Below are 13,425 nucleotides of genomic sequence, written 5' to 3'. Positions count from 1 at the left end.
TCTGGTTGGGCTCTACCCCTATAGTGAGCAAGGTTGTGGACTTCCCTTAGAGGAGGCTTTCCTACAGCACCGAAGCCAGTTCCCCTGCAAAGCAGAAAGCGTGCAAACCCTTTTGGAAGTGCAGTCTTGTTTAGAATCTAGGATTCAGTCCTTCCCAAACAGGATCGCACCCAGAACATCTCCCAGTGAATGCGCCATCCATTCTCAATCCCATGAGAACCCATATGCTTTTCATGAACCCATCTGCTTCACCAACTGACAAGAGAAAGAAGATTCCAGTTCTCTGAAACTTGTTCCCATCTTAAACGACCATTAAAACATTTCAGAACCTGATCTGCTCCCACCACCAGTGCATGCACAGCTACAAATGATGTTTGCAGGAAAGAAAAAAAAGAAAGAAAGAAAAGCATTGACCCTGTGCCTTGGTTAATGGTTATATGCTCTTTGCTCCACATGGTTTGCTCATTCCATCACCTCTGGGAATAATCGAGAGGGATTAAGAGTGCCTTTTGCAAAACTGGCTTTGGACAAAAGGAAGGAAGCCTGAGAATGGGTAAGTTAAGGAGCCAACCTCCGTGAGGGACCCGAATGATAGAAGAGGAGAATCCCACGTGCTGAAGCTGGATAGGGACGGTCCTGTTTGGTGGCCAAGATGACCTCCCACTTGCGATTGTCCTTTCAGCAACAAGGCCCAGGCGCCACATACGTGGAAGAACTCCATGTAGTCAGGGTTCTGCTGCTCCAGGATCATTTGAACAGCACATAACTTATATGATACATCATGTCTGCAAATCACTTGGCAATTTGTTTGCCACCCTTAATATACCATGAGGTAAAGTGTTATCACTATCCTCATTTTGTGGATGAGGAAGTTCAAGTATGGAGAAGACACAGTGCCCAGAGTCACAAATCATTGGAGGGCAGAGCTGAAAGAAACTTTACAGTAACTGTGTTAGAGAAGTGTAGCTTAATTAGTGAGTTACTCTGGCTTCCGTGCTCTTACACCTACAATTAGATTGAGATAGCACTTTAAAAAAAAGAAGAAGAAGAAAAGAAAAAAAAAGGAAAGAACGTAGGAATCTTTTCCCTCTGTTCCACCCGTCCCTAAGCTCCGGCACTGACCTTTTACGAAAGTCCCTTTGCCATCTTTAGGGGCTCAGAGCCCTGCTCTTCTCCTGCTATGAACACCGGGTTAACTCCATGCAGACCAGTGTGGTTCTGTGGCCTTAGACTACACTCCTAGCCCCAAGTGCCAACCCAAGACAACCACTCACTGCGTAGGTACTGGGGTCATCATGATGCCTCTGAGTGATGAAATTATAAACAATCCTTTCGTCTTTTTGGTACTTTATTTTTCTAATTCTCTACAATTTTCTATTATTCAGAAAAAATAATCCAATAGCCAATAATAATGTAGTCTGAGAACAATAATGTTTAAGAAACATTTTGCACCATGGAAGCATCAACGGAAAGAGTCCAAACGCAGCCCGCCAAGTTGACTGCTTTGAGACACCAGAATCTTTTATGTCCATCAGCTCAAGGGGACTTGTTTAAAAACCTGCCCCCTTACTCTGCTGGATACCAGCTAGAAGATAGCACAGAAGCCAACCTGGCTGGTATGCACCAATGACTTCTAAATATGGTGAAATCACCTCTATGATTCATCACATTGCCCTGGAAAGGGCTGGATTTGTCCACTGGGATGGTTGGCCCCTGGGGGAGGAGGAACACTTTCAGAAAAGCAGCTTCCCTTTAGTTGCAAGAATCAACCAAATAACCCACACAAACCACACCAAAGATGACCGGAGTGTATTTTCTTCTCGCTCCTTCCCCCCAGATACTTAAAAAACAGTTAATTAACACTCTCAGAATAAGCCAGGGGAAGACAGAGTCCATGCCTCTGGGTGATGGGCTTGATTTCATTACTTTGAGTCTGACTCAGGTAGGCAGCTTTAGGGACCTAAGCAGCACATCCCCCGTTGAATCAGAACAACCACACGTGGTTCATTTCACACCTCTTATCATGACTGTGAAGGACTGTTAAGAGGTAGGGCCTATACTCAAGAATTTCAGGATATCGCCTTCCCTGATCAAAGGAAAGGCAAGCACTGTTAGGTGGAACCACACACCCCAACAAGAGAATATGCCAGAATGGGCTCCGAGGGTGGCATATGGACATGTGAACAAGGAAGGCTTTGTCTTGGCTGGGTGATGCTGAGTCTTCTTGACTTTGTGATCCCTGAAGCTGAAAGGATGTAAATTGTTGAAAGGCAGAGGGTTTCAGGAGGATTGAAGCTGGAATAGGCACATTTAAAAATGTTTTATATTTCAATGCCGGGAAGCCACGGACCTCCTTCTGAAGCCCACAGCCACAACAAATGAGGAAGGGGTTTGCTTGGAGAGTATGAGCCTCTCCAGAGACAAATTCCTTAACTATTTTAATTGATTGACTATTTTAAGTTGATGCAGAAGGAAAGAGGAAGGGAGCAAAGAGGAAAATGAAACATAAAGAAACCAAAGCTCCCAAAATGGGGAGAGAAAGAAATAGGACCTCTTTCCAGGCAGACACCTCACTTGTCTGAATCCCCAATCTCATAGGGTAAGGAAGGAAATGAAAGCTGAAAGCCCCATGCTTAAGGCTAATTCACATGGAGCTCAAAACACATACATGGTCATAGACCTTGCATGCACACTGGTAAGGAATCTGAACTTCACCTGGGGTCGGGGCTGGGACTTTTATGAAGCTGCCGACCCTAAATCCCATCAGTAGGTTGGGTTCTACTTTGATTTGGAGTTAGCAGAGGCTCTCTTTTCCTTCCCCCACCCCCCTTCCCTTCTTCTTCAGCCACACCAGAGCCTCACTAATAGCGTGGGGACGGCGGGTCTTAACTTGGATCCCTACACTGGAGGGATTGAGCCCCTCCCCGGCCTCCGCCTCCCCGGTCCCCCACACCGGGGCAAGGATTTGCCATCTGTATGGGGCTTTATTGGCCCCAAGCAGGATCAGACCTCAGAGTGTATCTGCTCCTATCTGGCCCCGCTACCAAAGAAGTAGCTCAAAGCTTCTGTTCTACTGATGGCAAGTTAAGCCCAGGTGGTTTACTTCTTTCTTAGGAGTCTCTTAACATTTCAGGAAGGCTTCAAAGGGACACAATAAGCTGTATTAAGGGTCGATCACAAAGATTAGTAGCTGGAAAGAGTGGATGATCCATTTATGGCAAGCATGGAATAAAAAAAAAAAGAAGGTATAAATAGTCACAGGTCAGTGAGGCAGTGTCCTCAAACACAGTTACTCAAGAAAGGTTTAAATGACTGATAGCAAGTGGCCCCTTGTAGAATTTCTTTCTCCATTTTCCTGCACCTGGGAAACAGCTGGTCACAGACAGGCCCTCTGCTCCAAACAGACGCTCGTGGACACCTGTCTCTCCCTGCTCAGCAGAGCCCACTCAAGATGCTTGGAAGGAAGACACAAAGCCTCTCAATCTGGGATGCTTCTCACTTTTCCCTCAAGCCCTAGCATGCCTTTCCTTTAAGGGGGAAATCTAGCTTTCCAAGAAAAAGAAATTTTTAATTCTGTATACAATAGAAAAGTTAGGGTTTCCCAAAAATGATTTCTCTTCTCATAGAATTAATCCTTTATTTAAAAAAAAAAATCCTTTGAAGCCCAACTGGAAGAGAATAGCGTTTCCTGCTCCACACCTTACCCCTCATCTCTCAGCACACCCATACAAGGGGCACGCGCACACGAGACCTTTTGCAGAAGCTGACCAGTGTCGCTGGGAAGGAAGCCTTGAGTAGCACACCCACAACCGTGTCCAGGTACATACTGACAAAAACACACAGAAAATGCACCAGGGAGCTACACGTATACAGAGACCCACATTCAGGCCCATTCATGCACATGGGATGTCTTAACTGGATGTGAATCACACACACACAGTCAAAAAGAGCAGATGAGGGGACAGGCAGGACTCGTAGCCTGGCGGATGGAAGAGGGAGAGGTGGTTAGTAGATGAGAAGTGGGGACTGGTAGGAAGACAGATCAGGAGACAGGTCGATGAAACAGGTACATGGGTGGGAAAGAAGGCTGTTGAGCTGTTGGCAAAGCGCCCAAAGCATATCTATTTATGAAGCAACTGAATTCTCAGCTACATGGTTGACCCATGGCTGTACAGCTCGGGGATTCACTCCTTGCCTCCCTGGGGCAGCTCAGCCCCAGCAGGGTCACTGAGGTGACTGTCAGCTGCTCCTGCCCCCTCTTCCCGGCAGACTCTTGTCCCTACAGCTTCCACGACTCTGGCTGACATGGTAGTTCGCCGACACCTGCAGGGCCAGTGTGCTCGAACGAGCCTGAGACATCGGGCTGGATTTATGCCACCTCTGTTTGGGGGCTAGCCACTAAGATGGCTGTTTGGGGATGCATGGCCTTGAATACCGAGAGGGAAAGGAAGAAGATGGAAAGAGTCCGGAGTTCGCCATTAATTTACACAATATCATACAAACTTGAGCCCACGGAGCATGGAGATGCTCTCTCTGCACGTGACCCATTTTCTTTCATCTGTACAGAGGTCGCCCCCAGGAGAGGGGTGGATGTCCAGTGACAAAGGACAGCTTCCATGATGGGGAGTGAAGATCTGGTTTGGTACGTACTTGTACAACAGCAACAGAGGCAATGTTCCTTCTCCCTCCTGAACCATGTTCCCCCTCTTCTCTCACGGCTTTGTGCCCAGCTTTGTCTTGAACTTCCAGATTTAGAGGACTAAATCCCGTGGCATCCCAGAACTGTGATGTGAAGGACCACCGGGCCCTCTGCCCAGTGATTTTGTTCTCAGTTCTGCCCTCTGGGAATTTCGGCTGCACTACAAATAATAGAAAAATGCAACACAAACAATAAAACCCCACACTCAGAAAACACCCACCACACGTACACACTCCAGGGATCTGAAACTACAGAATGGGCACCCACACTGGCCTGCCCCTCATTATTCCTCCTAGGTCTCGGGACTCCGCCCTGGCCCATGAAACCACCACAAACGATAGAGACAACAGTCATAATGAAGTCTTTCCATTTTAAAAGGTGAAAAGGAAAAAAGGAAACCACCAAAAGTAGTCACACACACACACACACACACACACACACACACACACACACACACACCACAGCATTACTCCAAGGCTCCAATCTGCCCAGGGAGTGCAGGTGGGGTCGGGGGTAGGGCGGCCTCTTGTTTAACTGGATGTAAGGCAGCTGGAAGGTGAGACTGGGTTTTCTGAGCATCCACTGAAGTGTCCTTTTATTGACGTGGATCTTGCCCTCAGCACGTTGTTCTCTCCCCCTTCCCACCTCTGTAACTTTGTCCAAAAGTTTGGCAACAAAGAGAAAACTTCCTTCTCAGTCTGTTTTCTCTTCCACTTCTTGTGTGTTGCTGGTGGGCCAGGAAGGGAATCAGAACAGGAAGATCAGGAGAAGTGATCTGCAAATGACGTCAAAGATGTGGTTACATTCTATGAACTAAGGGCTTTGTTTCTCTGCAACACGATCGGCGTTGGGGTGGTGTCCTCACGGCTGGCCCAATGGATGGTACCTCCTTCTCTACATCCGTGCCGCTTCAGACCACTGGCACTGTCCCTTCCCAGCCCACCACCCCATCCTCGTGAGTGATGGGATCAGGACGCTATCACAAGTGGTGATGTTCGCTCTGTCTTCAAAAAACCGTGGAGCCAAAAGTTAAGAAATGATGGAAGAGCCACGTGACGGGGATGCTTTCCCCATCTCGGTGATGAGGCAACACAAAGTCCGACGAGATGCGGGTGCCTGAGCCAACTCAACTCTACCTTGGCACTGGCATCATCTTGAGTTAGTTTTGTTTTATATATGTATATTATATATATATTTATATATATATATATATGTATGGGTTTGTTTTTTTAGCACACTGTCCCATTCTCGGGTCTGGATTTAGGGCAGTTGGTCCTCGGGACAGGTTGGACAGAAGGGGCCAAGGTACAGAAGAATCCCGAGATTAGTGTGAGGCCCAGGCCCCCCCATGCACAGAACATGGACCATCCGTATCCATGGCTGATGTCATCAGGGAGTCCATACAGGTAGCGTGGGTAGCGTGACAGCTCAAAGTTGATTCCAGCCACACAGGTGCACAGTGATATGATGCAGAAAGTTCCTGGAGGGCAAGGCAAGGAACATGGGATGGGGTGGGGTGAGGGAGAGGGAAAGGGAAGAGGGAAAGGGGAGAGAGAGGGAGAGAGAAAGAGAGAAGTGAGGTTGACAGCATTTTTCAATTTTCTTGAGTAGGCAAGGTGAAAAGACGCAGATATAAGCCACCAAGATCCGTAGCTGGAAATATTCACGGAGAGGAGAAAAGTGTCAAGAGATCATGGCTCCTCACTCTGCAATAATTGCCCGGTCTTGGAACAACTTGGGAAGTCTTGCCTGTGGGAAAATACTAAATAAGCTTCGCAGTAGAGTCTCATGTGGGGTATGGTGAGACAAAAGAGTATTCAACTCATTTTTCTAAAGCATTGAAAATTCACCGTCTTTCTTGGGAGACACAGAAAACACACCCCACCCTCCCACCTGCTACTTATTTACAGAGAAAAACAACGTCTATTCTTTCCTATGTAAAACATTCCTATACGACATTGGGTTTTCCTTTAACCCATTCACCAACAAGTCACCCCAATCCTGGGAGCCCTTTTCCTTTTCCTGTAAGACAGCATCTCCCAAAGTTGGAACACCGACCCTCTGAGATATTCCTTTACAAAGGGGCAGCAGAGTCAAAACCTCTCGGAAACTCTGTACGTGACTTCTCACCACGAAGATGTATAACCCACGGTAGCATAAGCTCATGCATCTAACCTAGTCTTATGAGTATTTGACAGACTTAATGATGGGAACTCCTCTTTTTAAAAAATTACTCCTGGGGCGCCTGGGTGGCTCGGTCAGTTAAGCGGCTGACTTTAGCTCAGGTCATGATCTCACGGTCCATGAGTTCGAGCCCCGCGTCGGGCTCTGTGCTTACAGCTCAGAGCCTGGAGCCTGTTTCAGATTCTGTGCCTCCCTCTCTCTGACCCTCCCCCGTTCATGCTCTGTCTCTCTCGGTCTCAAAAGTAAATAAATGTTAAAAAAATTTTTAAAATAAAAAATTACTCCTACTAACCTTCAATGAGAAGGCTGCTATAAGAGAGAAAATGTTATAAAAATGTTATAAAAATTAAAAAATTTTTAACCATTGGAGATATGTGGCAAACCCAAAATGAGTTCAAGAGCTTTTTTTGGAGCACCTGGGGGGCTTGGGTGGTTAAATGCTTAAGCGTCTGACTCTTGGTTTCGGCTCAGGTCATGGTTTGTGAGTTCAATCCCTGCGTCAGGCTCTGCGCTGCCAGTGCAGAGCCTGCTTGGGATTCTCTCCCCCGGGCCCTCCCCCATTCTCTCTCTTTCTCACTCTCAAAATAAATAAACTTAAAAAAAAAAAAAGGTTTTCTCGATATTGGCTGCGTCTCACGTTTCTTCTGTCAGCAACTGATATGACGGCAATGACCTGTGAAGTTTGAGAAGGCTGGGTTGGGTCAGTAGAAGAAAGAAAAGGGAGAAGCATATTTTTTAGGGGGCGGGGACAAGAGGAGGGGCATTATATTTATATTTATTATGAGACCTCTTGCTTCCTGATGGCCAAGTTTCCTTAAGATCCAACCTTTTTTCCTCCAGGCCTCAGGCCCATGAGCTTGTGATAATTTCAGCGGTCATGGTGACAGTCGCTGTACCTAACATTTATTAAGTGTGTGTGCTAGGAACTGTGTTGAGTGCTTAAACATGTATGGAAACTTTAATTCTCTAAATAAATCTATGCAGGTCACATCGTTATCCCTATTTTGTCTCTGTCCCTATTTGATGGAAGAAATCGAGGCTCAGAGAGGTTAAACCATCTGTCTAAAATCACACAGCTAGTAACTGGTGGAGCTGGGCTATAAGTTCAGGCAGGCTAGTTCCTGAGTCTGTGGTCTTATCCTTCATGCTTAGATGGGTGCCGTACAAGGTGGGTCCCTCCTGTTGTGCACGTGGGTTCAAGATGAATTCTCTATCACTCAGTCTGGGATAGGGCAGTCTGGAGTCTTGGGTGGCTTATTAAAGCAGACTGCTGGGCCCTACCCCAGAGTTTCTGGTGAGTAGGTCTGGGTAGCACCTGAGAATTTAGACTTTTAACAAGCTCTTGGGTGATGCTGATGCTGCCGGTCCAGTGACTACACTTTGGGACCACTGAGTTAGAAAAAGGTTTTAGTAGAGAAAGATAAAACTTAATAGTCCAACATTCAGAGAACAGAGAAAAAAAGACAAACGGGCAATAAATGTGAAAAATGCCCAATTGTGCCAATAATCAGAGACTTGGAAAATAAAGACATAGTAAGAGAAGATAATCGAATCGGTGGCATTTGGGTTTTCGTCTTGTTTTTTAATGATTATTTCCAAACCTAGTGAGGAAGCAGCAAAATGGACCATCCCATAGACTCTGGGGGAGATGTAAGCTGGTGTTTCCTTACAGGAAAGTGATCCTCAAAATATTCATACATTTGACCTAGTGACTTCCTTCTAGATTAAGAAAGGAATCCCACCTGGGAACAAAGATTTAAATACAAAGATGTGCACGTGGCGAAGGGTGGCGCTGAGACGTGGTAGTTGGAGGGGCCAAAGTGAGTCTCAGATCCGCGGTGAACACTGCTTTTTGGGCTGAGAGGTCTGAACATTAGGCTGAGTGAAAGAAGGTGTTGAGGCACTTTGGTGGCTCTGATCTGCATTCCCAAAGACTGCGAAGGAGCCTGCTACAAGGACCTGGAAGAAGGGAGATTGGGGCTGGTGTGGAGGGAGGAGGGCGCAGTGAATACCTGTTCAGTGAACACTCCTTCTAGAGGCCACGTAAAGTGATGTGTCAGGGGGGACCTGGGCTCAGGAGCCCCAGAAATAAAATGCGTGCATATGTGTGCCTGTGCAGTGTTTCTGTGTATGTATATGTGCATGCACGTGCATGCATTTGTGCACAGTGTATGGGATTGTGCACACGTGTGCATGTGTAGTGACAGCCACTATGTACATACACGTGTGGCAGCATCATTACCTGGTAGAGCAGGGGTCCCAAACTTCAGGGAGTTGACAAAGCAACCCAGTCTCTCCTGCTGTGCACTGGGGCTCAGATGGAATTCTATGATAATATCTACACGGACTAGGTCTCACCTCGGTCCTGCTGAGTCGGCATGTCTTGGGGAAGAGGATGGGAAACTTTTGGTTCGTCAGGTGACTTCCGTTGACCAGGCTGGTGGGACCCTTGGGTTAGGGCAGAGGGCCTTTGTGTAACCTTGAGACAGAGCCAGGTGAGGGGAAGAGGAAAGGTGGTCCAGAAGGAAGGGGGCAGCCTGTGGGGCAGGGCCAATGAGAGGGTGACAACCTGGAAATGCAAGAACTAAAGAAAAGCTGCATGTGACACCAGTTTCAAATAATCCAAATGCCAACAAACCAGAGCTGGCCTTCTGTGCCTCAAGAAGGCTTCTTTTACTGCCTGGCTTGCGAACCTGAGTGTGCACGGATACAATTTGCTAAAACTTAGATTAAGGACAGGAAAAGTGTGTGTGTGTGTGTGTGTGTGTGTGTGTGTGTGTGTGTGTGTGCATGCATGTGCGCTCAGTTCAAATCTGAGCTGCCGTTGAGATGGCGAGGCACTTGGAACCATGGATCTGGAGCCTGATAGAAAGTTCTGAGCTAGAGATGTGGATTGAATCATCATCTTGTAAACTGAAGCTCTGTGTGTGAGGAGGTCACCCACTGATTTTATATAAATCTACAAGATGCTGTAAAAAAAAATGGAGACACTCCTTATCATCAAAAGGTACACTATCCTCCCGATTAAATCCAGTGATTTGTTCTGGGGGAGAAGGTTGACCTCGAGTAGTTTTGATCTTCCTGAGTTGCCAGTAGCTGAAAAATGTTGATACACGCTGTTTTAATGGTGTATTCTGCAAGTACAGTGGACAGGACACAAAGGATGCGGTTGATACGTTGAGAGTAAAGAGCTTAGGTCTGTGTGGAGCTAATTACCAATTGGAAATGGCCCAGCCTGTGGATAGCATACATCTTGTTGGGTTACATTAATGGAGTTAATAGGGGATCTTCTAGCCTTAACTTCCTATCCGCTCTTCTGTGACTTTGGAACCTTTTGAAATTTCTGTTAGTGCTTGTCCATATTGCCCTTGACGGGAGAAAACTTCTAGGGGTCTCACGAAAGAGGGCCCTTTGAGCCAACCATCTAAGCGACTTGTTAGGAAACTGTGTGTGAAAAAGAGAGAAGACTGGAAACAGGTTCTGTTTCCACATAAGGCTACTGTTTTCTGTTACAATCAAGAACTTAATCGTTTTTACATATCTCTGGACTTGTAAATTCAAATTTGAAAATGCGCATTAGTAATTACAAATGGATATTCACATGTATATGGCAGGTCCTCCATCAATGGACTGAATGAATGATGTGCTGCCCTTGTTCCTCAGCCTAACAACAGACTTTGACAAACACCCACTGAGTCCCTTGAGTCCCAGAGAGTAGAGGAGATGGGGACAAAGGTGGCCGAGCTCCCTAACTGTCCCAGTTTTCTCAGATGATGAACTAAACTCTCAGACCTGTAAACTGGCGACTAACTGGTGAGTGTAGGGTGCAGACCCCACCCCACCCCTGCCATCCCCACAGCTCTCTGGGGTTCTCTGCAGAGTGAAGACAGATTCTGAAGGCTCCTGCTGGAAACCATGGATGGCAGTGGATAGGAAGGTCTCCCCTCATTTACCCAAAGTACAGTGTGAGGTCCTCCCACCCCCCCCAGCAGTAGACTGGAGCCTCTGGGGCTAGGTCTCTTGAACGTGTCATTTTGTTCCTCATGAGCACTTATTGAGAGATAGGCGAGGATCCAAGAAATAACGCAGCGTCACATCTTCTTAGTAATCCCCCCCGCCCATGGTTTGGGGTTTGGGCCTAATTCCAATCAGATTCCTAGACTACTGCAGTCAGAACGGAGCAGTTAAATGAAAAGAACTTTGCCCCAAGCTCTTCCCTCTGGAGCCAGGCTCTGCTGTGTACTCCAGACCTGGCTGTAAGAAACATCAGGTGGAAAGCAGGCCAGGGAGGCAGGGACAGTGCCCATATGATTGTCACGTCTCGGTGACGGCAGGCCTGGTGTGGGAGCGGGAGGGGGACATCCCTGTGGCTGTGGGCTCTGTGACGCAACACAGCTCATCAGCAAGTATTTGTTGAACTGTGTTTATGCTAGATGATAAAAAGGAGAATAAGATATGATCCCTGTTCTTAAGAATCTTTAAATCTAAACTAAAAGAGATTTTTTTAAACAAGCTTCTCATCTAGTCGGCGATAGAATTGAGGATGCTGTGACCACAGAACCAGACCCAGAGGCTGCAGTTTAGAGCCAGCTCTGGGCCTCTATCTGCCCCCACTTCCAGCAGGAAGATGGGGAGCGGAGCAGATGACTGTGAGCCCCCACCCCGCTACATCCAGCCGTCTTTAGGAAGAGGAGGAATACCCAGTCGTGGGTGGTTAGGGTCAATCTCGGACAGAGACAATCAAGCTGGGCCAGGGAAGGTTTCCCAGGCAAAGAACAGAATTCCCACAGGCAGTACACAGAAGTGGGGGGCCTCACCTGGTCTGGAGAGTGTCCCTCCTTTGCCCTCAGTGCCCTCCTTGCCCCGGGTCTCTATGCAGAGATGACAAGGCAGGCCCGTGTGCCCCTGTCACAGAGCTTCTCACTTCCCAAATGCTCACTGCTCTAGCCTTGTCCAGCCTCCATCATTTCTCACGTGAGCGGCCGTAACAAGTCACTGCTATCTTGCCTTCTGTTCTTGCCCCCATAGAGCAGCCAGTGATATTTTTAAAATGTAATCAAATCATAATTCTCTCCCCTGCTTAAAACCCTCCAATAGCTTCCTATCACACTCAGAATACAAACCCAACTCCTTACCCTGACCATAGAATCTTATCTCAGTAGACCCTGCCTCCCCATCTGGCCTCATTTCTCACCTTGACCCCCACACTCTAGCCACAGAAAAGAGCATTCCGTGTCTCAAACTAGCTAACCGTCTACCCACCCCAGGGACTTTGCACTTGCTGTTCTCTCATCTGGGACGCCCTTTTTCTAGCTCTTCTCAGATCTCAAATGTCACCCCCTCAGAGAGATCCTCCCTGGCCTCCTTCTAAAATTGTGCCTCCCCAGTGGTTTTCCAGCTGTGCCCCACGGAGGTCCTCGGGAGAGGGAGAGGGAGTCTCTCTCCTCTCTTTGGCCAGAATAGCCCTGCTTTGATGTGAGTCCATGTGAAATTTCATCTGAAGAAAGGAGTCCAGTGATTTCAGCATTTCTGAAAAGCACTGGGCTTATCCATTCACAAGGGGGCCTCAAGGTATGTCATTACAGGGACTAAGCTTTGGACAGCAAAGTCCGATGGCTGCCCCCGTAGTTGCAAGTCTATGCCTTTGGCGGCAGAAGCTAATAGGTCTCCGCTCTCATAGCTGCTGGCCCTGGAAGGGGCCTCCAACTCCTACTCAGCCCTGCCCTCCAGGCAGCCAGGCCCGACTCGCCAGCTGGTTGGAAGAGAAACGAACTCTAATTACCCCTCTCTGTGCCAGGACCCTCATTCGCAAGGACCCGGAGTTCAGGAAGTCCAGCTACAAGAGAAGCCACCACCCCTGGAACCCTGAGAGCCCGCGCTTGAAGACCCCCTGGCGTGGAGGGAACACTCTCCAGTCCCCTCTCGTGTCCCTATTTGCAAACCCCACCTGGAAAGGACGGCCAACAGGTGGGAGGAACTACGTAAACATCATGTTCCTTCTGATTGTACAAACACACCACCTGTTTCTCTTACTGACCGTTCCCACCCGAAGCCCCTTCAGGACTCACGACCACCTTGTAACCCCCGGCCCCGCCCTGGTCGCACCTGCCTGTGTCCTGTCAGCCCCCGGCAGGCCGAGGACAGGGCCTGCTGCCCACCCCGTCCCCCGTCCCCTTGGCTCCAGGCGCAGCTGAGACTCGAGTGGGGGCGAGGGTGGAGACGGCTTCCGCCTGGCCTGCCAACACCAAACACAGCTTCCCCATCCACCTCCTCCACATGGCTGCCATCTCTAATTAGCACTCCCTGCATTGCCAGATATTAGATTCCAGTCTCCCTGCACCCCGCCCCCCAACCCTGAGCTTCAGTTTCTCTGTTGGACAACTTCCCCTTGCTTGACATCTCTTCCCTGGGTCTCCGAGCTGCCTCTTGATCCCAGCTCCATGCCACCTGTCTGTCCCTCAGAGGGACTTCTCCTCCTCTAGTCTTTGTACACTCAAGGTTCCCAGCTCCCTTCTTCTGCCAAGTCCCTCCTTCTGGCAACT

General features: G+C 48.2%; 1 protein-coding gene across 1 annotated transcript in view; it reads right to left on the bottom strand.

Moving 5' to 3' along the window:
- Positions 1 to 1,086: 1,086 nt before the first annotated feature.
- Positions 1,087 to 13,425, bottom strand: part of TMEM178B (transmembrane protein 178B) — a 360,053-nt gene continuing 347,714 nt past the window's right edge. The window contains exon 4 of the mRNA XM_045495901.1: positions 1,087 to 6,179. Within this exon, the coding sequence (XP_045351857.1) occupies positions 5,929 to 6,179 (251 nt within the window). The 3' untranslated portion in view covers positions 1,087 to 5,928. The remainder of the gene's footprint in view (positions 6,180 to 13,425) is intronic.

Source organism: Leopardus geoffroyi, chromosome A2 (assembly GCF_018350155.1).
Source record: "Leopardus geoffroyi isolate Oge1 chromosome A2, O.geoffroyi_Oge1_pat1.0, whole genome shotgun sequence".
NCBI classification, from domain to species: domain Eukaryota; kingdom Metazoa; phylum Chordata; class Mammalia; order Carnivora; family Felidae; genus Leopardus; species Leopardus geoffroyi.
This window is presented reverse-complemented; position numbering and strand designations above follow the sequence as displayed.